General features: G+C 33.2%; 2 protein-coding genes across 2 annotated transcripts; one reads left to right on the top strand and one right to left on the bottom strand.

Moving 5' to 3' along the window:
* The first annotated feature begins 1248 nt into the window (after window positions 1-1248).
* On the top strand, window positions 1249-15972 carry LOC110018669 (CDP-diacylglycerol--glycerol-3-phosphate 3-phosphatidyltransferase 1, chloroplastic-like). Its single transcript, XM_020716057.1, has 7 exons — window positions 1249-1832; window positions 13551-13648; window positions 13754-13804; window positions 13944-14057; window positions 14410-14466; window positions 15080-15165; window positions 15528-15972. Exons 1-7 carry the CDS (start codon window positions 1340-1342, stop codon window positions 15646-15648), a joined length of 1020 nt encoding a protein of 339 aa, XP_020571716.1. The 5' UTR covers window positions 1249-1339; the 3' UTR covers window positions 15649-15972.
* A 1495-nt stretch (window positions 15973-17467) lies between these two features.
* Window positions 17468-20853, bottom strand: LOC110018672 (ribonuclease P protein subunit drpp30). Its single transcript, XM_020716060.1, has 6 exons — window positions 20233-20853; window positions 20071-20148; window positions 19909-19989; window positions 19029-19186; window positions 17877-18928; window positions 17468-17722 (listed from the first exon to the last, which is right to left on the bottom strand). The coding sequence occupies exons 1-6, from the start codon at window positions 20680-20682 to the stop codon at window positions 17583-17585; spliced, it is 1959 nt and encodes a 652-aa protein (XP_020571719.1). The 5' UTR covers window positions 20683-20853; the 3' UTR covers window positions 17468-17582.
* Between the last annotated feature and the right edge of the window lie 6478 nt (window positions 20854-27331).

Raw genomic sequence — 27331 nt, 5'->3', positions numbered from 1 at the left:
TTTGTCAAACCTCGTTAAATCTCTTTGTGTTCTTCTGGATTTGAGTCGATTCTTGTTTTTTTTTTCGCCCTAATTTCTCAACAAAAAGGTTACTTCATCTAACATTGTTTTTTCTTTAATTTAAGAAATAGTGATTTCTCCGTGTTTTTGAGTTTTTAATCTTTTGTGGAAAAATAAAAAAAGCTTAAAAAAACAAATCATCATGTAGTTCCTACTTATTGCATTGTCTACTTAAATAAAATAAAAACAAAATTTGAAGTAATGTTTTCCTAATATTGAAAAAATCACACTTCTTTTAAATTTAAAATTGGAACATGTATACCAAAAAAAGCTTTTTTGGGTTAAAGCACACATCTAGAATGTTTCATTGGTTTGATAAGCCCATCAACTTTGATGAGACAATCCCCACTGCAATGATTGGCTAAGGTGGCTCATTTATGTTACTCGTCAATATTTCATCTGTCTCGTACTAATTGTCGAAATACCTGTCGGACATCACCAATGGACTGGCCTAACAGGCTAATCAATTGGACTCATCCACGAAGCTCGCATCTCCGATGATCCTCAGAATATGCATATTGAAAAAGTCAAGACTAACATCACATATTGATATATGTCATATCCTCATTTAAGAACAACCAAATATCCACGTTGCAATCTTTGCATAGACGACTCATATTTTAATATTTTCCTCGAACATGTATAAATAGAGGGAGAGATCTGAGTGGTTGATGCATCAATCGATTAATTCTATTTCTCTCTCTCTCTTTCTTCTAGGCCTTTTTTTGAGGGATCTCACACTACAAATTTTTTAATATATTTGACTTTCTCTCTCATTCTTTCTCTCTTGTTAGATCAAAACTCGAGATTATATCCATTCTCTTCTTTCACCTTTGTTATACATATTTCTCCCATATTGTATTAACTCACGAAACAACACAACATCCTAAAATGACTACATAACATTTTATATTTATTTAAAAGAAAAGAATGTCTATAATCTTTACAATCTAATATATCAAAATAAGGACCACCATTTTCTTATAAAATTTATATATTCCTTCATTAAAAGGGGACAGGTTACAAAATAGAACAAAAGGCCTATTTTTATATATTCATATAAAAAATTCTTATAATTTATTTTTAGTATTCATGATTTTTATTTAATGCAAATTCTTCATTATTTTTTGAAAAATAATATAAATATATATTTTTTAACTTGGGTCAACTTTCCTATGTTTCCAACGTGCAACTATTAATTAGGGCATGGCTTTTTTTATCTCATGTCAGCGCCAAATCGTCGAACACCTAGCGGTCCTTTCGGTTATATGCAAAAACAATGCCTTCCCACCTCTCCGCCGCCGTTTTCCGCGCTATATCCTCTCCCTTTCTCCACCCTAAAAACGATCCCTCTCATTTTCTTCACAGATCCGTGCGCAGAGCGGCCGATGCTGGTTTCCGACGCATCGCCCTGCCTACTTCCCCAATAACCTTCGCCATGTATAGGCGTAGAGCTGAACGTAACGGCGCAGTGCGATCAACGGGAGGAAGCTGGTCGGCCGGGATCTGTTCTAGTGGCTCGAGCTTCGAGGCGGGCGAGGGAAAATGGGCGGATGGAGGAGTAACGGAGGATGGAAGGAGGGGAGGAAGAGGACAGGAGATGGATTCTCGTCTTCATCATCGGTGCGGGACCAATGAAGTGGGTGAGGATATGGATGGGGGATATAATCAGCTGTTGCAGCAGGAACAAAGAATTTCTTATTCGAGGTTACTTACGCTGCCAACGGTGCTTACGCTTGGGAGGGTTGCAGCCGTCCCTCTTCTCGTGACCAGTAGGTTTACTTGGATTTGTTTGTGAATTCTTTTTAGCAGCTTCGGATTTTGAATGCTTGATGTTTATTAGTTTTTTGATTCGGACTGAAATTGTTTGGAGGTAAGTGATATTCTTTAGGTGCACTTTTTTATGGTTTTATGTTCGTTAGAAACACATTTGTGAAGCAGCTTGTTATTGTCTGATAGCAATTTGGCTTTTTTTTTGTGCAAAATAATGCAACAATAACTCATAATTTCCTAGGGAAGCCTTAACATCTCTTTTATCTACACTACGTAGGTTCTCACGTAATCACGTTCAGGGGTTATCTTACCAAAATTTAGAGTGTCTGGATTTAGGTTCATTTCATTTTCCTTAAATGACGCTTGAGTGTTGGAAACTTGTGCAGCAATTGGAATCTTTTTGTAGTGGAGAAGAAGGTATCATGAATTGATTGAGGAGTGTGTGAAAAGGAAAGAGGAGGTTGGGTATGGAAAGGAAAGTTGAAGAGTTTAGTAAGCAAAGAAATTCCCTTTATTCTTAAAAATGGGACCAAAATACTCTTCCTCCACTCCTTTGGCATCTTTTCAGTTTTTAAAATAATATTAAAGAGTTTAATAAACCAAGAAAGCCCCAAATCTCCTAAATATTTTCACACTTCAATTGTTCACACTTCAATTGAGATACAGGCATTCCACCCTTTGTTTTCTTTAAAGAATCAACTTCATTTTTACTAATGCAACTGTAAAAATGAAACATTTTATTATTATTAACGATATTAAGGTCACCAAGATCGATCGTATTTTCCAAAATTTCATTAAAAAGTTTATCAGAATAACTCACCCACCTATTTTGAATATATTTTTTTTAAGTAAAGTATTTTTTGATTTTTATCTTTAATAATATATTTTACTTGAGTTAAATATTGACTTTTTTTTCTCTTTGTTTGGCTAGGTTATAAATACATTTTTCATACTTTTTAGTATCTAATATATTATAAAGTTCATTAAAAACAGAAATTTTAGCGTCACAGATTTTTCTCTTAGATTCCTACCAGCCGTTTGATATTTTTTCCAGTTTTCTAAACTTTTATATTTAAATCAATTTTTACAACATAACTTCTTATATTTTATCTTTTCTTGCACATTATTGTTCCACTATTAACTATTTTTATTTATAAAACTTTTTTCTTTTGATTCTCCAAATATAACTTTTGTCACTTGTTTAATAGTGTTTGTTACTTTATCCCACATAGAATTTGCTTCTTCATAAAAATCTCAAATTTTGAAATATTGAAATTTACTCATAAAAATAATTTTATTTGTCTTTTAGGTACCCTCGTCTTATTTTACGATGTTGATTCCTATTATTCTTTATTTTACATCTTCATCTTAAAATCTAGAACTAATAATCAATGTTGAGTACTTAAATCCTCATTTGAAATGACGTTACAATTTTTACATTCTCGACGATCCCTTCTTCTCATAAGAAAATAATCAATTTATGTTTTGTTAGATCCATTCATATAAGTAATAATATATTCATTTATTTTTTTAAATAAAAATTAAAAACAAAATATAATATAGCTCTACTTTCTTCATTAATCACTCCAAAACAGTAGTCACCATGAATATTTTAAAACCTTCTACAACTTCACCGGCATGTCCATTTAAATCTCCTCCAATAAAATTTTTTTCTTCTAGAGCTATCATTTGTATAAAGTCTTCTAAGTTATTCCAGAATTTATCTTTAGAACCTATCTCTAAACTTATTTGAGTAGCATAAACACTTATAATATTAAAAATCATAGTACCAACAATAATCTTAATGACTAGAATTTTATCTCCAACTGTATTAATTTTTACAACATTATCTTTCAAACTCTTATCTATAATTACACTTGCACCATTTCTCGTGCAACTCTTACCTGAATACCAAAGTTTAAGACCTAAGTTATCAATCTTTTTAGCCTTTTCTCTAACTCATTTTGTTTCTTGATTACATAAGATATTTATCTTTCTATGAATCATAATATCAACTTCGAGAGAAAAGCATGAATCATTGGTATGCCTTTTGATAATTTAGCAAAAATAATGTTAGTTTCTTCCTCTAAGAATCTTGAAATATTTGACAACTCTGTCATTAACTCGGTGAACAATTTTCTATCTTTTGAGGCTCTTGCTGTACTTTTTATAGTGCTGCCAACTTTGCTGACATTATTGGCCATCATAGCAATGTAGTCATGAATGCTGCGATCATCATTAGAATTGCTTTGCTTTTTTTTTTAGCCACAACCCACCTTTTGAGGAAGATGGCATATCTCATTTCATCTTTTTGTTTTACTTCATTCTTCTACTTCCACTTCAGGCAACTACATGAGAAGCGATGCATCTCCTCCAGTTTCTCTAAAAGCTTCAATCTTGTCATCATCCAAATTTATTTGTTGGATACCAAGAGGAGTTTAACTATTTTCAGACTTAGACCAATCTCCAGTGGCATGACCTTCACTGCATACCTTCTCCAACTCTATATAATTTGCAATGAGAACATTCAGAAGCGTTGCATCTCTAGGAAAAAGCCTCTGACACATTAAGCATAAATCAGAGAATTTATTTAATTCTCAATTTTTTTAATAAAATACTTTAGTAAAAGTAATACTTGAATATGTGATATGTATTCCTCAGGACCCATTAATATAATCTTTTTTTTATTTTCATTTGAAGACATGTCGGATTTTATCTTGAGTTCTTGAATACGAATTCATAAAGTCCTCTAGTGTCGAATTTGGTTCTTACATTGCTCCCCTGTGACTTCAATTCCAAATTTCTCTTTTAGCTTTTGAGCTACTCCTTGGTAAACGAACTCTTTAAATTCTTGGGCACTTCGCATATTGAAATCAACATATTCTATCATAATTTGTAAAAAACTGGTGACCCACTCTGCCTTTAAGTTCCACATGATTGTTTTTTTTCTTATTCTTCGAAACAGCTGGAGTGGTTGATTGTTGTGTATCCATAATTTGTGTCAATAATAAACTACGCACAATAAATACATAACTTAAGAAAAGATAGTTACTGACAAAGAAAACATATAACGAATAAAAAAGAACAAATCTATTCATAAAAATAAATTATTTTTTGAAATTTAAAACGTTCAAAGTCCAAAAGTGACACTATTATAATTTAAAAAACAAAAGTAAATAACATTTCAACTAATAGCCAATAATATTTATGCGATTCCACATGGCAGCAAGTATCTAATCTTTTTTTTTAGTCACTCTTGCGAGTCATCTAAAATGTGGTCATATCATCTTCTAACACAACCTCGTCTGACCCATTCATCTTATGAGATAATAAAATTATCTCCACCTTCAGTGAGTATCCAATTATGTAATATGCAACAAACAACTACAATGTCAACTTCGCATTCTAATGGAAAATACGGCTCGCTCTTGAAAATTATAAATCAATTCTTCAACGAACCAAAAGACTGCTTCACAGTTGTTTGTAGAGATGAGCGTCGAAGATTAAATAACTCCTTATAATTTGTTGGTGTAATGTCACTAAACTCATTTAAGTTATATATTGTTGCACGATATGGAGAGATAAAACTTTTTTGGGTTGAGTAACTACCATCACTTAAGTTGTATTTTCCTGCAATAATTAATAATTTATATTAATTAAAAAAATTAATTATTTATGATATTTAACATGAACTTTATTTATATACCCTTTGGAACACGTAAACCATCAAGTCATTCTAATGCATTCTTAAAGATGATTGCATCATGGGTTGAACCTTTTCAACCTGCTTAAACATGCAAACCTTTAGTCAAAGTACAGTGCTGCTAGGACAATTTTGACGTGCATATGGTTTTCTGCCTTTGAAGACAGATTCATATTTCTTCAGTATTTTCGTCTTAATGTGTGTACCGTCTATGGCGCCAACACAATCCTGTTCATGTAATTATTTAAAAAAAATGGTATAAAAAAATGTAACATAAAGTGTTATTTGTGAATGTACCTTAAAAAGGGCATAAATCTAAAGTTGTATCTCTCCAATGACATATAATAGATTGTTGAAGTACCTACTAATAGTTTCTCTTGATCTTTGAAAGCTGAATTGTATGACTCGATTACGCACATTGTGACCAAGCGTATGTAGAAACATAGTAACATGTTCTTCCATGCACATATAACTTATATCGACAAACATTTTTTTTATTCGCAGTAAGTTGCACAACTTGAAAAAAATTTCTTTTCTCATTTGCACCATGTTTACACAATCAAAATCAGAATCAAGATATAAAGTAGAGAGATATATTTAACGTTGGATATCTCGTTCAAGATTATAATTCCTTCTTTAACTTTTCGTCTTATCTAATAATAAACATATACTACTCACTGCCATAGTGACAACTGCATGAATAATTGAATTATATTGTTTTTCTTAGTTCGACAAGTTATCAAAATTGGGCAACTCTTCTTCATTGTCTTTTACTTGTTCATCCAGTCCTGCATTTATTTCACTTTACACCTATTTTACATGAAACCAAACAGTCCTCTAGTTTCTTTTCTTTTTTCTTGTATAAATACTTGTAAAAATGACTTGTTAGAATACTTGTAAGCCATTTTTTATCATGAGTTATATATAAAAGTTCTTGGTTGGTCATATCGTGCAATCTATTCCCTCTTTTTTTATATATATACCTAAGCAGAGTGATAATTGTGGCGAGGAGAGTTTGTTTAGTTGTAATGAATGTCGATTGGATAATTAATGAAATGAACCGACTTTGGAACCAAGTTGGCTGGCGAGGTTAAAAGGCCAATTAATTGAAGAATATTATTTCGAAAAGATGAATGTGACTGTAGAGAGTTTATGATTCATTTGATATGCTATCTTTCTGGCCAAGTTTTACACCTTTCATATCTTGGTGACTCAGTTAAGTAGTCTCCTTGGACAAGCCGCAATTTATGCCAGATATATTAAGCGGATCTTGTCGCAGTTTTTGCAGTGGTAACGGTTTAGACTTGCTACTAGGGTGATTCATACGCTGCTACCGTGTATCTTGTCGCAAGTGAGTCGGGAATGACCAACAGATCTTGGCCTGCATTCCAAGATAAGGGACATGATAATTTTATGCCATCGTGTTGTTGAGGGTCGGATAGTTGCCCAATCGGACGTCAAACATCGTTGTCAGACAAATCTAGTTGCTCGGGTGAAAATACCATTGGCGGTTTGATTCATGTTCCATGCATGTTGGTTGGGCCTGATGACCCTTTGCATGAACTTTGACCTAGTTCCCCAAGCACTGGTTTAGTCAGATTCAATTGTTTCCTGCATGAACCATAGCTTGGTTTCCCGAGTGTTTTTCGGGCCTGATGTCGCACATTGTTAAAAAAAAAAACTCGTATGTTATTGCGCAAAATTAATGAGTAAAAATAAGAGAAACTGGGAATTTAATATTCATTTATTGGTACAATTACACAAGTTATGTATAAAAGATCTTTAAATCATCTTCGGTCTACGTGCGAGGCACCTCCTTCCTCATATTTGTTTTTAGCTTGTAGGCTTCGTGAGCGACTCAACTGGTAATACTAAATGGTCTGGTCCACTTTTAATCGAGCTTTCCTATCACTTGCCCCCGCAAGCCGTTGGATCGGCTTTCTATAACGTGATGTGGTCTCCAACAGCGTATGCCTTTTTCCTGACATGCTTGATATAATACTGAGCAATTTTTTTTTTTACTTCTTCATACATGAGGGCTGAGTCGGCTTGTTTTTCTTCCATTAGTTTGAGCATTTAATCCTTATGTAAGAGCCACATGAGCGACCGTTGGTTTAAATCCCGAACCTCTAATATTTTCTTCTGGAAACAAGTGGCGAAGGTGCACAATGTTTCATACCGTCTCTAGCGTGCATGATAGCCTTTGAGCACTTCAGGGGTTTCTGAGCACTTACATACCGTGCAACAAACATTTGCTTGAAATCTGTGAATGACATGATTACTTCTACTGATAATCCGTTGAATCACCTGAGAGCGGAGTCTTTCAGTGTGGTGAAGAAGAGTCGACATTTCAATGGGTCATTGATCTCGAGAAGACACAATCAACTCGAAGGAAGCAATGTCATTGGTTGGGTCCGTCTGCCCCTTATAAGATTCAAATGTCATAATCTTGAATTGTTCTGGTGGCTCGACATCTGAAATTTGCCGTGAGCACATTCTCTAGCTGGCACATCAAGTCGGTAAGCTCGACATGATGCTTACGATCGGTGCCGATCCAACGTTGTTGAAATACTAGATTTCGTTATCCCTTTGCAAGCTTGGGGGGCGGGGGCTTTGCAAGCTTGGGGGCTCTTTTTTTATTAAATGCTTTAATTTCCTGTCAGGGCTGCTGATCCTGCTCCCAATTAAACTTACTTCATCATTTCTAACATTTGATCATTCAGGTCTTGAATTTGCTAGATCATAAAGTCTCTGATGCACTTCTTGTTGTCATCTTCCTGTTGTGAAGCATTTTTCTTGCATTACTCCTATTCTTGTTGGTGGTATGATCCACACTCATTGCACCATTCAAGATGTTGAATTTGAAATTATCTGTGAATCACACCCAAAGAATAAAGCATGAATGAGGGGTGAGAGAGAGAGAGAAACAATAATGACTAGTATTCGAGAGTGTTGATTTTTCATAAAATACTGCCTTATTTATAGAGAAGATATTACACTAGTGATATTATATTCTTATCTCCGTTTGTAATGGATTTGTACAAGAGTATTCCTAATATTTTTCAAGCATAGGATCATAGCCCGACTGCCTTCTTGCTCGGTCGACTCAAATTGACTGAGCTTGGTCGGTAGAGTTCAATCAGCTGCTCCAACCTGGTTGATCATATCCGATCCTTAGTGAGGAGTCTTCGGGTTTTCGCTGGATGGTCAAAGATATTTCGTAGAACCGATTCTTCTATCGAGTTAGCTCCACAGCGAGATAGACTATTATGTTGAGTGGTTTTTTTGCAATAGATGACTTTGATGTTCTTTTGTTTTGCTTGTTGACGGATTGTTTACACTTGGATCACCCGGTTGTCTTCTTGTCCATCTTGTGACTCAAACGGTTTTCGCTTAGTTGGTTTGCTCATTCGTTTGGGTGTGCCTCACAATGTCCTGGCAGTAGACCTGCCTCAATCGTACTCTTCTCTTATTGACCATTAAATTTCTTTAAGATTTCTTTAAGATCAGCTTAAAAACTTTTTTGATGTACAAATATAATCAAATATCTACAATTTTGACTCAACGTTCTTTTAGCAATTAAAACTGCACAGAAGAAAGCCAATTTGCACTGTATAAATGTAGATTCTTTTGTGTTGACCAATTTACATGCAGTCATATGTGGATTGCAGTATGTTTATGGGTATCATTTTTCATAAAACTTCAAGTTTTTTCAGGCGGTTACTCGTCACTTGAGTATAGGAGCCCAGAATTTACCCATTTGATTAATTTTGCATTCTAACCAGAGTTAACCAACCAAATTTATTTGCTTGGTTGTGTTTAGATCAATTTCATGTTTCTTTTAATATTTTATACCTCCGATTATAATTACATCAAAAATTTTTTATGTAACTAGTGAATGAAGCATCATACAAGAACTTTAAAATGTGTGCTGTTTAATTTCACAAGAAAATTCCTTACCAAAGTAATAACGCCCGCTAACTTCTGTAAATATTAGTTCTTAACCACCCTTTTAACTTTATTCTTTTGTGATTATCAACGTTTGATCATTTCTTACAATAAATTTTTATTTTATTATACGAGTTTTGGGAAGTGCTTTAAGTTGAATGGACCTGGCCATTGTTCGGTGTAGTTTGACATGTATGCTTCTGTCTGGTGTCAAGCCCTAAGAGAAGGTCTAGAGTTGCTTTCTTAAAAAAGTCATATTTTACTAGATGTCTGTTTCCCATAAATACATATTGATTTTAAATTTTCTATCATATCAATTGATTGATTTGATTGTACATTATAACTATTTGAAATCTATAATTTATCCATTTTGGTCGCTCTATAAACTCATACCAGTATCGTAATAGCCATTCACCGAACCACAACTTCTACAGCATTTTAAACAGCAGTTTTAATATGATTTTTACCAAAATCCATTTGCTTTTCTTGTTTAATACACGAATCCCCAAAATATTTTTGTTGTACTAGGCAATATCTTTATCTTAAGTGAGTTTCACTATAAGTTTATTTTCTGTTTTTACACCATATAAAGTGTATTCTTATGCCTTGACATGAAGACTACTACTATCGGTTAGTTTCTTGAAGATATATTACTAGCTAAGCAATTTTTTTTTTTTAATCATAGCCTTGAGTTGCTTTTCTGCTTCATCAGTCTAAGAGCATTTTATTTTTCGTGATTCCTTTGAATTGGCTTTCTATGCTTTATTAGAATATGTGGTGTGGCCTGGGGTTGACTCACTAGAAGGGGGCTAATTATAATTTGATATTCTTCCCAAGTGGGCAAGGGAGACTGCCTGAGTGTTGGTGGAGTTGGTGGGCAAGTGTATGTAAAGATTATGAGCACAATTAAGGTTGGCCAACACTAGATATGATCTACAATGTAGAAAATCCTAATTCTGAGTTTATTAGTTTTTTTGCTTTAAGCTCTAATAATTGCTCTCATTATTTCTCCGTTGGATTCATGTGCTACATCTATAAATGTTATTTCTTAGCTTAAATTGGGTGGTTAGTTTATTAAAAATTGATTTAGAAAAACAGGGCTGGCCTTTAAAAAGACGCAAAAAGGTTGGGCTTTAGTTCTAGGGTAAGAAACATCTTTTTAATTGAATTTTGAAGATTAATAGGGTGCCAAATGATTGGAGAAGTAGTGTTTTGGTTCCACTGTTTCAAAAGAAGTTCAAAATTAGTCTAAGTGCTAAAGAAATTAAATTCATGAGTTATATAATGAAGCTATGAAAGCAAGAAATGTAACATATTCTAAAAAAAATTACATTAATTTAGGAGTACCAAATTGGGCTCAGGCTAGGACTATTTATTGTGAAAGTGCTTTTTATGACAAGACAATTAATAGGAAGTATTGAGAAAATAAATTGTCTTCATGTGATTTTTATTAATCTTGAGAAGGTGTGTGACCAAGTACCATGAGAAATGATTAATGATTTGTAAGGTAAAAATGTGTGTTTCATAGACTTATTGATGTTGCTAAAGATATATATTATGTAGCATTGTTTAGTATTTGAACTTGTTGTGCAGTGCTCATAGGTTTCTGGTAATTTTTTTAGCAAGGATCAAATTTAAGTTCATATCTTATAATATTGGTTTTAAAGTGCTATAGAAGATATTCAATGTTAGGTGACTTGGTGAATAATTTTTTGCAATTAATATTGTTATAATTGGTGAGAAACTACTGGAATATGAATGAATATAGTGGAGAGATTATTTAGAAAATAGAGACTCTATAATTAATAGAATAAAATCTAAAGTATATATGCATATAATTTTTGTGGGTATGATCTTAACAATATCATTTGATATTTTTAGAAGATAAAGTTATGCATATGTATGATATATTTAAGTAAATTGGATCTATTGTATTGAAAAATGAAGATATATTTAAGTATCTAGAGTGACTATATGTTAAATATCTTGGATCTATTGTATTGTAAAATGAAGATATAGCTTATGGATTTAAGATTTAATGATTAAGACGAAGAAGTGCCTTTTTAGGTGTGTGATTAGAGATATTATGGAGGCTTCAAGGTAAATTTAATAAGATTGCAAGGAGGCTAGTGATATTATATAAATCCGAATATTGGGTCGTAAAAGATTCATTAATAGTTAATTTGAGCTTGATAGAAATGAGATTGTTAAGATGGATGCATGATAAAATCAAGAAGGATAAATTGAGAAAGGATAAATTAAGGAATGACTATAGGGAGAAAATGTTGGATTGACATCTATTAAGGATGGGGTGGTTGAAAATAAATTTTTTGCTGATTTGGACTTATACAATAATGGGTAATTAATGTACCTGTCACAAGTGTTGATGAGTGTCATAGCATAGTAAGAAACATGGGTAGATGTAATATTACAATGATAAAAGTTGCCAAAAATGGTTTGCGAATATTAGTTTTGACAACTTAGAAAATACTCTTCAAAAATGTAAGAAAAATGAAGGTTCATAATGCCAAACCCAAATAGTTGGGATAATGCCAATGATGGTGATAAAAGGAAAATATAAACTGAACTTTTTAGATGAGAAAGTAAGGTAGAATTGTTTAAATTTCTTGGTCATTGTAATTGCTGCAGAAGAAGGTGGATAAACATCTTTTATGTGGGCTGTTATTGTCGCAAAATTATGGGCGTGTCAAAGGGCTTCCTCCCAGTCTTTATATGCTGTGTTTCATGGTTAATCACTTTTCTATTCTTATGTATATTTAGAAGTTCTATATTTTTCACTCTATTTTTTATGTTTATTAAGAGCACTTTATATAGTGAAATTTATATTATTTATTTTCCAGTTAATATGTAAGTTGATTGAAACACGACAAGCATTATAAGAGAGGAACTGAATTTAATCACCTAAACAGTGCCTTGAACAAGTGAAGTAGAAGACTAGAAAAAAGTTCCAAACTATTGTGACACATTTTAAATTTTTTGAGACAAGACAACCTTCTATTATGAAAAATGACAGAACTTTGCAAGCCAACAACATAAGCACGTAGCCACTTTAGTTCTGTTAAAAATAGTTTATATAAATTTTGCGCTCTAAGCATACTAGTAGTTCATACTTGAGAAAAGTAACATGAAGCATTGTGTTACATCATCTTTTCTTTGTGATATTAACATTATAAATGTTGCAATCTTATAAACATGAAATAAATATAATGTTCACCTTCATAATGTCATGCACATACAGACTTTTATTACAGTGATTTTGGAGGACTTTTATCAACATCATTAGTCTCAGGTTGAATTCATGAATACTTTCGCACTTAACTTTGATCCTCCTCTTTCTTCCCTTTTTCTTCCTATTTCTTTCGCATTCTATCAACTTATTTTCTTGGTGTTTGTCCTTCTTCAATTGTTTATGCACAAGTCACCTAACTCTATTTTTTCACCGGCTTATCTTATATTGAAGTTATTTATGATAACTTTCTAATTTATTTTCCTCATTGACCTTTCGAAATTTGATTACATTATGCTCCTCCCAACTAGATGCATTCATGATCTATTTGTTTTCCAAAGCTCGAATTCAACTAGAATAATTGGTCTAATAGCATAGCTATAAAATTTGTGGATCTTTATGTTATTATGTTTTGCTTTTTATTCCTATTGACCAAACTTACTTTGAAGTTTTGACCTCATTTGTAGCCTCATTTTTCATTTGGTACAATCAAGATGTTTGAACTTATTACACTTCTGTGTCATTTGATCTTAAAGAGCTAGTGAATAGCATCATTAACTTCACCTCAACTAATCATTTGATATTCTCAAATATCTATTATGCTAATTAAAGCCCGTTATCATTCAAAAATTTCTTTATTATCCAAACGCTTCAATTTTTCCCCAACTGTTTTCACACATTAGAAGTATCAGATAATCTTACATTCCTATGAGAATTGTAACGTTTGAAATAATGATGAAATTTTTATCTTACTGACTAATTTACTGGAAAATCTTTCCATTCATGAGAGTTTAACAGGTTTCATTTTTTTTAATCTAGCTTATCACATGAGTGGTTCATGGGCAACAACCACAACTACTGGCATCTTTCTTGTAGCGGCATTCACAGACTGGCTAGATGGTTATCTTGCTCGTAAGGTGTATAATTTATGTTTCATTTGCTCAGCATCTATATCAACCATCTGCTTCTCTAGCTGCAAATATGAATTTTTTTTTTTTTTCTTGGTGTTTTCTGCATGATAGATGCAACTAGGAACAACATTTGGTGCCTTTTTGGACCCGGTAGCCGATAAGGTTTCTTTTCACTTTCCACCAGTACTTTATAATTTTGCGACGATTTGTCTTCATCATAAATTTATACCGGATATACTATTCAGTGTATCCTATAATATGCAGTTATTTTGATTTGATATTTTACTTGACCAAAATACAGCTCATGGTAGCTGCAACATTGGTATTATTATGCTCGAAACCTTTGGAAGTGGCTTTCTTTGGAGTGGTTCCATGGATTTTGACTGTTCCTGCAATTGCCATTATTGGTAGAGAGGTAATTGCCGAGTAAACAGGTCCTCACCATAAGTCTTATCCTGTAGCCTCCATTTTTCTTTTTTATTTTTTTGCACGAATTCTATGTCTTATTAGTACATCTTTTATTTGCAAATTTATATAAAACCTAAATCACCTATTTATTTTACACTGCCTTGCTTTCATTACATGTTACTCCTGCCATCTTTCCTAGTTGGAACACTTTCACCTCAACATTTTAAATCTCACTTGAATCGATTATCAATGGCTTATTTGTTTCTCAACTTTAAATTATTATAGCATATTCAGTCTTCTAATCACAACTAGTTCTTTATGTACACATCTTTAAATAATTTCCACCTCTCTTGTTGCAGATAACAATGTCAGCAGTCAGAGAGTGGGCTGCTGCTCAGAACAACGGGGTTCTTGAGGTTAATTTTCTTAGTCTCTAGCTGCTTTCCGTTCTTATGATATATAAGCCCCACAATTCTCAAGTTTCATGAGAGCAGTCATGGGGTGTGAAATCTCTACAGTAACTAGAGGTGTAAACGAGCTGAGCTTGAGCTAGTTTAGTGTTTGTTCGTGTTTGGCTCTTTCGATTTTTTTTGTTCAAAATCAGTCCATGCTCGAGATGGCTCTTGAATAGCGTGTTCTTGTTTAGGTCGATTCAAATTTGTTTGTTTGTTTCAGCTCATGTTCGACTAAAATTTAGCTAAGATAATTTTAAAAATAATGAATATATATATATATATATTAAAACTGCATAAAAAATTAATATAAAAAGGTTATAATAAGTATTGTTTGTTAATTATTTAATTAATTCGAGCTACAACGTGCCGAATACGATCAAATAAAGGTTTGTTTGTGGTCGGCTCGTTTATAAAACGAGCTAAACGAGCTCAAAAAACTGTGTTCAGCTCGTTTGTTTCACGAATGAATCAAATACAGCCACTTAATGAGCTGAACATGAGTTTCTCCAATTACCAGCATGACTGTCAAAGTATTCATGCTCGAGTGTTTGATGAAATCCATTCCTGATGCCAGGCAGTGGCAGTCAATAACCTGGGGAAGTGGAAGACAGCGACTCAAATGACTGCACTAACAATCCTCCTCCTCTCCAGAGACCCCAGGTTTACAGATCATCCTCTCATTCCAATGTTTCTTCAGACCTAATTCTTAATTGGGAAATTTACATACCTAGCACACAATTATTATGGATTTACATATCGTACAACTAAATTTTTGATATTTACATACGCAACACTCTGGTGCTTTAAACATGCATGAAAATGTGTATTTGACTTCTAAAAAGTGGTAACAGTACCATTGAAGATTTGAGTGTTGTGTGTAAATACGAAAGTTTAGATGTGAGATATCTAATTAAATAAGAATTGTGCGCTATATATGTAAATCCCCCTTCTTAATTTTGGGCACAGAATCCTTAAATTCCTCAAGTTCTTATTCTGTTTTGCTGATTTATTATGTTGTGCAGTTTAACAGGACCAGGCATTCTGGTATCAACTGGAGTGTTTCTGCTTTATGTTTCAGCTGGTCTTGCTTTATGGTCATTAGCAGTCTACATGAGGAAGATTTGGAGATTTCTGATCAAGTAGATTCTATTCATTCAAATATATTAAATTTATATGTTGCAGAAAATTGTATGGTCAGAGAACATTTTATTTATTTTTTAAGGAAATAGTTTATAGAATGATTACCTGTTTTTTAAACTGTTTTATGTTACTGGAAGCTTGTTCTGGGCCTGTTCTGGTTTATTCAGCCAAGCAGTGGGTGGATGAAGGGCCTGATTTTGTTCACTTCAGCTTCCTTTTGATGAAATTTTATTTTATTTATCTGATGTACAGTCAATCTCACTGCTGCATAAACTTTGTATGAATTATATTGATGGAATCTAGAAATTTGAGAAATCTTGCAATGTTATCTTCTACTGGCAAGTATGGCTGGCTTTTAGAGAAGGTATTCGTTGTTATATAAAGTCTATTCCACATTGCAATTTTTACTTTGTTTTTTGGAAGTCTTTTCATATTCCTTTGCATTGGTGTGATACAATTCTTAAAATGCAGTCTCCATTAGTGATTTTGATTGTAATATTTTTTTTTTCTTTTGAAAGGTTTCTATTCCTAGAGCTGATTTACATGTTGACATATTAATAATTGAAAATGATGGAGGATTTTGCTTGCAGTACAATCACCCCAATATATTGAATTGAGTTGTATATGTAAATATGCAAATACTTAATGATTCATTTTAACAGCCCTAATTTTTACCTCTGCAGCTGATTACATTCACATACATCATAAAAGTTATATCTATAAACTTCGTGGTTGCGATACTCATTCGGGCAATTCAATCACCAATCTTAAAGAAAATCAGTTGATAGTAGACTAAAGGACCTAATATAATAGAAAAAAATAAATATTATGGGCATAACAGCTTTTGTTAAATATATAAATTATACGTAATGCTCATTGTTAAACCAGGCTTCATGCAGCATATCAGAATAAAAAGGTGCATTGAACTCGTGTGTTGGAGAAGTTGCGCTATTGCTTGATAAAACCTTAATGGAGCATTTACATACATACCACAGACTTATAACGTATTTACATATTTAATATCTAAACATTCATATATACATGTATAATACAATCATCACTATACTCTTGAAAGTGAAATATATTTGTGTACACAAACCCAAGTATAAAGAATTTTCTCTAAATTTCTCTTACTGAATCGAGCTCCGTTGTCGAAGTGGCTAAATCGAGCTGACCTGTCGATCTGATCGGTCTCATTTTCCTCGAACTGTGCAAAGGCATCTATCGGATGAAACCAACATGACTAATAAAAAGTCATCATGACTAATAAGGACACCAGTCAATCCCTTATAAAGACGTCGCCCGACATTTGAGACTCAATCTTTTCACCTAATTACAAGGTATGGTCTTCATACTGATAATACCTTATATCAACCGACAATACTTGATAACCATGCCACAATCTTTCCATCAAGACATTGGAGAAAGGCACGATATAGTGCAAAATATACAACTTCAATTATTTTATTAAATTCCTCTCTTACGTATAAAAAGGGAGGGAAAATGAGAGAGCGGGGGATCCTTCTCCTTTTCTCCCATCTCCATTTTCCTCTTTTATCCATCTGAAATTTTATAACTCAGAGAACCCCGAGGAGCTGCCTCCCCCCACTTATCAGAGATCAGAAATTAATAAATTTCCTAAGGTTCCCTCAAAAAACTTTCATCGATCTCCCTCCTAATCATTCTCTGCATGTTACAAGGTCTTTTACTGGTTGTATGCACTCACAAACAATATGAGATATTATATCTGAAAAGAATTCAACACATTTTTTCATGCAAAGATTTATAATTAGATATATAAATACATAAGAATTGTGTGGGATGCATGTAAATTTCCCAACCTTAATCTGGGAGCATGGAAAAAAATAAACAAATCTATAAGCCTTAAAATGAGAATAAGAACACATTCAGAAAAAAAAAAAAAATACTGTGATCAATTAATATAACATTTTTAAAAACTGGCGCATTCTTCTTAATGAACCTGCCTTCTTATTGTTGAAAAACAATGGCTTAAAAAGACCTCTGGAAGTTAGTCGATAGCCCCAATCGTGTGCTCTTCTTCTGAGCCTTCTTTTTCCTGTAAAGATACAACCAGCTCATTCATTATAACCCTAAAAACCCAAAAAAAAAATAGTTTTAAATGAACTTCTTTAAGCTTCTGAATTATGTGAAAAATTCTTCCATAAATTCTTCGTTACAAGCAGCAAAGACTTGATAAACATATGCCTTACCTGATTTATGAATATGCCTATTAGTAAATTCATTTGCCTTAACAGGCCGCTGCATATTTTGCTGTTCCATTTTATTCAGTGGAGAATCATTTTCTGGAGAAAAAATAGGATCATCTTTCACTGAAGTAGAAAGATCAACTAATAACACATCAGGCCCTTCAATTTCTGCAGTAGAAACATGCTTCTTTTCGCATTTAATTTTAGTTACAAATCCCTTGGGATCATTTCTTTTGCAAATAACATTTTCCTGTGGCTGCATTTCCAATTTGGCAGAACTATCTAACAAAACCACATCAGTTGATGCAGCTTCTGAAGAAGAATTTTGTTGATTTTCCTGTTCTATGTTTACCTGAGTTTCTAAAGGTACAGATATATGCTCCTGCCCACAAATTTCATCAGGATAGCCATTAAGTGGCACATCACCTGGTGAGGAATTTTTCTCTTTGATCTCCACTTGCTCTACATAATGATCCTCTACACTAATGATTATGTTATTATCAATCATGGAAATCTGATCTCTAGAACATGAAGCAACATCCACCTGATCTCTAACTTCTATATCTTCATCACCAACACTATAAAACTCTGTTGGGGATGGTGCTTTCAATGACAAGTCATCTGAAATCCACATTTCAGTCAGAGAAGTATTCTCAAAAACATTGATTTCCATACCATTTTCGTCCGAACATTGCTTGGTCTCTTCATTTGAGGTTTTTGGCACAGATTTTGCAACCACAGCCACCATATTCTCCGGCGAAGCATGATCATGTTGATCAATTTCATCAGATTGATGGGGAGCCATTCCGTTGATAGAGGATGTAAAACGAGCTGCATTTTGGCCTTTAGAATGTTTGCTGGCGGCGGAGAAAAGCTTAGTTATATCATCAAGTGAGGGAAGATCATTCTCCCCGCTGGATATTGGATCCCAATCATTCCATTCATTGAACCAGTCGGAAAGAGAGTCCTTTTTTTCATTCGGTAATATTCGTTCTATTTTGATGGCCTCTTTGAAGTAGCAATCTTTCTTTCTCAGGGAATTAGCGACCAAGGACCTGCTTTGATGATGAATAAACCACTTGGTTAAAGAAGAAAGGCATGATTTTGTGGACAAATGGCCTTATTGCATGGAAAAGAGGAATGGGATATACGAACCTACAATTCTTAGAAATAGCTGCTTTAGCTCGCTCCATGGTTAGGCCGAGCAAAGTTGTTGATAAATTTGCGACATCACGAGGACCTCTAACTTCATCGAATCTTGTAGCAGAACCTGAGATAATCAGGTTTTTCCCGCGTGTCCACTCGCCCAATCGCTACGTTAAATTATACAAAATCAGGCGATTCTGATGATTAAAATTCAATAAAAGAATAAACATAAACTTGAAACCAAGGCTTTGTTTGAGAAGCTGTATGAGCTCATTATCTGTTCACATCACCTCATACCAATCATCTCAAAACGATAATTTATCTTCTTCATTTCAAATACTAACAGTTTAACACCTATCTCTTCATCCCATCAAATACATGTGCCACAACCCACCACAAAAAAAAAAAAAGGTTTAATGTAATTTATGAGGTTTAATGTAATTTATGGTTTGAAGGTTTAATGTAATTTATGGTTTGTTTGATGCGGCTGCAACCGCTCGTGTAAAACTTTTTCAAAAAAAAATTCTTTTTGAGGTTATTATGTAATCTATTTAAAATATAGAAATGTTGGATTAAAGAAGTTATGGAATGCAGCTGCAATTTCGAACATAGGGTGATGAACAGTCACAAAATGCCTTTATAGAACAGAAATAATGCATATGTGATGGCATAAGGCAAGCTCACTCCTAACTCTAAGCGGCATTTAATACATACCAACCCAATTCCTATGTATATACACATCTAACAGCTAAACTAAACTTAAGAAAGTGGTATTTTGTTATGTGATATGAAAGATTTGAGTGCTATAAAGGTATATAAAGTAAAGTTTACGTGCTAGATATGTAAATACATACAAATTAAGCGTTTTGTATGTAAAAAACATGCATACCTTGGCCTCTGACAATATTTGCCGCCTTGCATGACCACCAGCAATAATATGAGAATAGGATATCTCAAAATGCACCCCACGCTGCACAGAAATTTTACAATGAATTTACTCCAGAAATCATGATTCTTGATAATCAAATCAACATACAGACCAAAGTAATACCTTAATTGCAGCTTGAACCATTCCAAGCTTCAACCTGAAGGGTAGTTTCTGAGAAAAATCTAATGAAATTATATCAACCTGTGTAAGAAAAAATGCCAACTTTGCTCAAATCATACAGTTTCTCATCAGATCAAAAAAAAAGAAAAATGTAGAGCCACTTACCTCCGAAGCACTGCACGCCTGATCGAAAGCCATCTGGTTCAATGGCCGCGTCGCTACTAGATCATAAGTCCTCAAGAGGCGGTTGCCGATGTTGAGGGCTGACGCCGCGGCGGCGCTGTCGACGGAAATAGTTATGCGGGTGTATTGCCTGAAGGGAGAGGTACGGGGGACACCAAGGAGATCTCGATGGAGGGCGACGGAGGAAGTGAAGGCGGCAGGGGAGCATCCGGCGACGGATTCGAGAAAGGATTGGGGCTTGAAGGGCGCGATCCGACATCGGTCGGCGTCCGAGAGAACGCCGCGAAAGGGGCGATCATAAGCGACGGCGGTGTAGCCGAGCTCCATTGCACGCGCGACAGTTCGCAGACGACAATCGGGGCCGCTGCGAGCATCAGGTGCGGGAGCGCTGGTTTTCTCGATGTAGGGGATGCTTAAATCGAAAAATGACATCGACGGAGGAAGCGGCGGCCGGCGGCGGCGACGGGCGGGAAGTTGAGGTGCGGAAGAAGAGTTCGGGAGGACAAAGGAGGCTTTTGTGCCGTCCGATTGTAATGCCACGGTTCTGATATGAGTTTTTTTGGGGCCGGGACACCTTTTCCCCTGTAAGGTTTTTTTATTGCAGAAACAATAATAGCTTTGTTCTGTTTTCAAGTAATTGTGTGCTGGGGTACATATGTAATTTAATTTATTTTATTTTAATTAATTATTCAATTTTTTAGAGGTGTTTAGACAAAAGTCCCTAAAATATTTTAGTTGAGAATAATATTTATTTAAAAAGGTTCTAATAAAAATAATAAATCATTATATGAAAGTTTCGAGAAAATTTTACATCCGAAGTGGAGATGCAGCTCAACGTGCGGACTCTAGTAATATGTCGTCATGTGTGCTATATAAGGCCCACCTAAGAAATTATTAAAGTGAAGCCACGGAGGTTATTGGAGTGGAACCGCGAATGTTACTAGGAGGGTTATTAGGGGTTATTGAAGGGTTATTGGGGCATTAACTCCAATAATGTAGTAATAACCCCTCAATAATCCTCTAATAATATCTCAATAACCTTCGCGGTTCCACTCCAATAACCCCCGCAATAACTCCTCAATAACCTTCGCGGCTCCACTCCAATAACCCCCGCAATAACTCCTCAATAACATTCGCGGCTCCACATCAATAACCCCCTACAATAATCCCGGTAATAACCCCCTAATAACCTATGTGGTTTCACTTCAATAAAACACTGTATTATACATCGCAATATCCTCTAGTAACCTCATAATAACCCCCCAATAATTTTTACAGTTTCATTTCAATAACCTCCACGTGGCAATATATTATTGGAAATCCGCACGCAAAGCTACGTCTGGACTCCGGATGTAAAATTTTCTCCTAAGTTTCTAAGCAAAAAAAAAAAAAAAAAAAAAAAAAAAAAAAAAAAAAAACTAAACAAACAAACAAACTTAGAAAACTTATTGTATATACTAAAAATACTACCTCGAATCTCAAAGAAAATGACGACCAAGAGAAATATAAAATATACAATAACTATAAGTAATTAATAGAGGTAAGCAATCAACCGACTATCCAAGGCTGAGCATGACGCTGAGTCACCAAACTCGGGATAGATTAAAGCTCCATAGATGGTTCTCTGCTCGGTAGCGGCAAGACCCGCTGAAAGTGATGCGTGAATCATTTTGACAACGAGTCTCGTCGAACACCCGGCGTGGGCTGCGACAAAATTCATTTAAGACCTTGCAAGATTGGGAGATTCATCTGAAGCGAAGAACCAACAAGACAGGCGATATACTAGCCCTGTAAGACTCGAACCGAACATAAACTAACCTGCAAATCACTACGAAAAAAGCTAGTCGATTACATTCGACTGACCAACCCTGCGTCTGGACCGAAAAATCGCCTCAAAACCGACTATTCTGGTTGATCATGCCAAAAGACCAAACAAGTTGTCATAAACGTTTCCTCTTTTCTATAATTGTACGAAATAAGTCTTTATAAGTACGGGGTACAAATATGAATAAATGGACCTTTCTCTCTATTCTCCCTACAAAGATCTCAGATTTATTCTATTATCTCTTTCTTCTTTTCTTCACTCGGTTCTAACTCTCGGAGTGTGATCCACAAAGGACAAACTATGATCCATCATTTTAAAAAAATGGATTTCTTACAGCTTTCACACTAATAAATTTAATTATTAAAAACTATTTCTTATTAGATAAATTTCTTCAGAATAGTAAGAAATTTAGAATCAAACATAACATTAACAGTAATTTAAAAAGAAGAAATTTATAAAAGTTATCCTAAAATAATCATAATTACATTATTCTTGATTATAGCTCAAAAAATTATGACAGAGCAATATTTTGATGCTTAGAGTCCAAAAAATTGTGATAGGATAATTTATAAGTTAGATTCAAGATTATTTGTACTCTAATTTCAATAAATTTAGAGTCAAACTAGACATCCCTGAAATTTGATTTGATCTGAGTCTAAATAAAGTCAATATCTAATAAAAAACTTCAAAGTATATTAAATGAAATGTTAAATCATTTATAAATTAGATATGCTTACAATCAAATTAAGAATCATGACAAGTGAAATCTAACGAGCTCAATGTCACTCAATCCTGAGATCGTTAAGCTAATTTAAACAGTGAATAAATGAACTACGATTAAGAGAATTAACAATGATCCTCTGATAGAGTGTTCAAGGATTTCAGTTTAACTTATCAAAATATCACACTTAAAAATTATAAATAGATTATCATTCACTACATGTGGAGAGAAAAATTGGCTAGAAATTAAATTTATGCTCACAAAGAGAGTATGAAGTCAATGACCATCATCTATCAGCTATGATAGCCCAAATACTATCATGACTATTGTTTTATCGTTATTATCTCCAAATATTTGTTGTTTGATTATTATCTCCAAGTTATACTTCCTGAATAATTATCACATAATTATATTGTCATACAACAACTTTTATTTAATAACAAATGAATAATCAACTATTATGAGCTTGTCTTTTCCTATCAAGGAGAATAAATATAAATATGCAATATCAAGTATATGGTGGATTATTTTTAAAGAGTCAGGCCCCATATTTTTTCTCTTTTTGGGGGTTTTTCTAAAAAAAAAGCCTTATTACTTCTATTTATGCATGTTTGAAAGACTTAGTGTTTTTATCATTGAGAATTTTCTAGAACCAACATTTATTTTTTCTAATTCCCAAGCATATTAATAAGATTTCATGAAAATTTCGATTGTTTAAAAGTTTTATGCTAATTAATAGATGTTTGAAGTAAACAATTTACATGAAATTTTGTACACAGATGCAAAAGTCCACAAAAATAGAATGCATAAGAATTTTGTTGTAAAAACTCAAAATAAAAGAAAAATCATCGAATTCAACCACTTAAAATAGTTTTACTTTATAAGTTAAAACTTACAATTATCCATCTCTTGCAATGGTGGTGTTGGATGTTTAAATGCAGTTGTGTTGATAGGTAGATTATGGAGAGTGAAGAATGCTAACATGGATTATCATTGCAAGCATTAAAGTTAGAAAAAGAGCAATAGTTAGCATTGAAGGCTAACAAAGAAATTTTTGACATCAATTAATAATGTATAAGGGTAGACTCATGAAAACATTCATAAATATTAAGATCCCTCCAAGGAAAGATACTAAATTAAGAGAAATAGTAGCAGTAGAAGAAAAAACAATGACATAGACTTTTAATTTGATATTTTATTAGGTTATAGTGTTAATAATTTTAAGAATTGGGTCTCAAGAGATTACATAAATGTTCATAATAAGTTGGATACTTTTATTGGGAGCAACTACGTGTAATTGGTGTTGTTCTTTGATAGGTTATCCGTCATCTCAATGACTCATATAACCATAAATAATCAAATTCTCAAGATGAGCCTTCAAGATTGTAATCCTTAATATCATGCTCGATGTCATACCAAACAAACATGTTCATGATTATTATCATACAAATAAAGGCTAAACCTAACTTTCCCCTTACACCTTTCTCTAGTGGATCCAACCATTAAAAGTAATATCTCATTTGGACAACGATCATTATAACAACCAATGATTAGTTCAAAGTATGAAAGTAAGTAACTTGAGGATTTCCATGATAGGTAGTAAAGCATGACTTCTTTATTTGTTGATAAGGATATTAATATTTTTGAAAATTCCTCATCAAAAGCAATTTGCTTTCTTATGTACTTCTTATTGTCTTGGGTCATGAAAGATTTTACATTAACTTCTTAAATAATTTTAGTCTCGCGGTCAAGGTAATTAATAAACTTACCTACCACGTTAATTTCTTGAATTAACTCCTTAGCATTTATAAACTTGACATCTTTTGTCAATAGCTTTTATGATTCAATGAGGATTATTAGCAACATAAAACTTGAATTTTATCGCTACAACCCTAAAATAAATGCAGCCTTGCACTTATAACCATCTATCATATTGTTGGTGACTTTGGTGAACCAAGTGGCATAATCTCAAAGTTTTTCATTTTAAACAGATTTCTTGTAGAATAAAAATTGACAAAATTTTAATCGCTTGGAGGCAAAGAATTGAAAGAGGTAAGCTATAAAACTCCTCAAAAGGAACAAATGTTGATGGCAAAAAAGGTGTTGAACCACCTTTGCATGACAACTTTAAATGTGGTGGTAAAAATACAATATTTGAAAATGATAAAAATATTATAAAGAGAATACAATTTTTGAAAGTATCGTGAAAGAATCAATAGTGCCCTTTTGTATAACTAGACTACTCTGAACTTAAGTAAAATATCTTCTTTAAAGATCTTTAAGAAAAATAAATTATTATGAGTATGGGTAGTAATTTGTGGACATGACAATAAATACATCATATTTATATATTATCCTCCCCCTAAAAATAAGACAAGAACCTTTAAAGGTAAAGGAAGCTTGTATAATTTTAATGTTCTATATGATTTACTGGCAAATGTTCTATATGAAGGAGTTAAACTAGCCTCAATTAATAAAAATATTTCTACCAAAAGGTCTAATATGTTGGAAGCGTATTTGACTTCGAGAGTCATATATGAAATGAATGATGGTAAAAATAACAATTTAGAATGGTTTATTCTAGATACTTAAATCAATCTGTAGGAAAACATACTTACATCAATCTTTAGGAAATTTAAGAGAGAAATATGAAATTTAACTTTTTTTAGTACAATGGAGATGTTTTTTGAGTCTTTAGACATTACAGATGAAAATAAAGAGTAAAGTAATTACATTGGGTGTGAATAAGATTAAATAAGAGAATGCCAATAATAGTTAACTCTTATAGGAACATGATTGATTAGTTAGGAGCTTTAATGAGCTTTAAAGGAACAATTAATAAGTGACTAAACTTTGAAAATATTATGAAGGTTTGAGGTGTGATGAAAAAAAAATCCTTCAATGAGGCTATAAACATTAAAAAAATAGCATTTTTTCTCTTATATAGAATATAGCCTGATGGAAAGATAATTGATCTCAAAGTTGCCTTAAGAATGAGGCATTTATAATAACTTTGAAGATTGTGGATTATAACTTCAAGATGGTAATGACCTAGCAGAGTTAGGATGGTTGTGATGGATGGATTGTGTGATGTATTAATGAAGGAACTATGTGTTTCATGTTTGTCAACATGTGAAAAAGTGTTGAGTTCATAGCTTGAAATAGGTCATATAATATGGCAACATAATGAGGGTATGTGAGTAAATTGATGTTTTAAATTCATTCAAAAAGAATAAAAAAGTGTGGGCTCTTTTAATTTTTGGCGCCTTTTGAAATTGCTAAGTTGGTTAGTAAAGAAGTGTGCTTCTTTGATAGGTAATATGCAATATAAGGATTCTAAGCGAGCTTTGATAACATTGATAAATAATAAACATTAGGATATGTGTGATATTCAATAAACACAATAAAAAAATTTACTAGATGACTTTTTAAAAAGATACATGACTTGTAAAATGAATTGTCATGACTTTTATTAGATGATGAAAGAAGCTATTGAGACTACTACGTGGACTTAGTAAGAGGAAGTGTCCAGAGATCAAGGCTGTTTTGGGAGATTCTAAGGGTGTTTCTCAACAAGTGCCCCCAAGAGCACACTACAGATGATGTGTGAGGTTATGTCATTGATGATTTAAAACGATTATAATTGTGGGGAACAAAATTTATGAACGATCTTTTTGATTTACATTGCCCCTAGAATGATAGACTAGGCTAATTTGACTTAGGATTATCAAAGTTTGCTTAGTGGCCTCAATTCTATTTCTGCCAAATCAATATTTGAGTAGCGAATATATTTTAATATTTTAAAGCTCTCAAAGGCAACCACTTAATTATTATGTATTTTTGTTGCTAACACCTAAACTTCAATTTTTTACTTATATGTCATCTTACTTATGCGTGAAAAGATGTATTTCACTTTTCAGAATTGTAATTGTGATATCTTTTATGTGATATACAAGGTTTGATTGGTAGAAATGCAAAAAAAAAAAGCAAAGTCTAGGTGTTTGATAAGTAAATACTTAAGTATTTAGCGGTATATATGTAAATGCCACAACTTTAGATATCTTCATTTTAAAGAATTTATATAAAAAAAAAAACATGTCATGAGATTGTTAGGAAGTGTTTGTTGACCTAATTTAGAAGGAAGAAAATGAAATTTGATTTTTCTTTATTTTATATTTTTGAAATTTTTTTAAGAGGTTCTATTTTAAGCAAGAAGGCTTAATTTACCATAAATTAGAAAAGAAATGCGAAATTATAAAAACCTCCCTGTTCTACTTTTGATGAAAATTACATTTTTCTTCTGGTCATTCCTTTATATATATATATATATATATATATATATATATATATATATCGGTCAGAGATCGCCGATCAACCACGATAGGTTGGACTGACCAAGGGGCAGACCCCCATTCCAATTTTGTGTGCTATTTGAATTCTCCCGAAAGGGCTGAAATTCGAACCCCCCAACCCGAGTGTCTTACGCCAAGACCACTATCAATGAGTCAGGGCCCGCACACTCCTTGATATATATA

Source organism: Phalaenopsis equestris, unplaced genomic scaffold (assembly GCF_001263595.1).
Source record: "Phalaenopsis equestris unplaced genomic scaffold, ASM126359v1 Scaffold000030, whole genome shotgun sequence".
In the NCBI taxonomy this organism is placed as follows: domain Eukaryota; kingdom Viridiplantae; phylum Streptophyta; class Magnoliopsida; order Asparagales; family Orchidaceae; genus Phalaenopsis; species Phalaenopsis equestris.
Note: the sequence above shows the minus strand (reverse complement) of the source record. Positions and strands in the feature narration are given on the sequence as shown.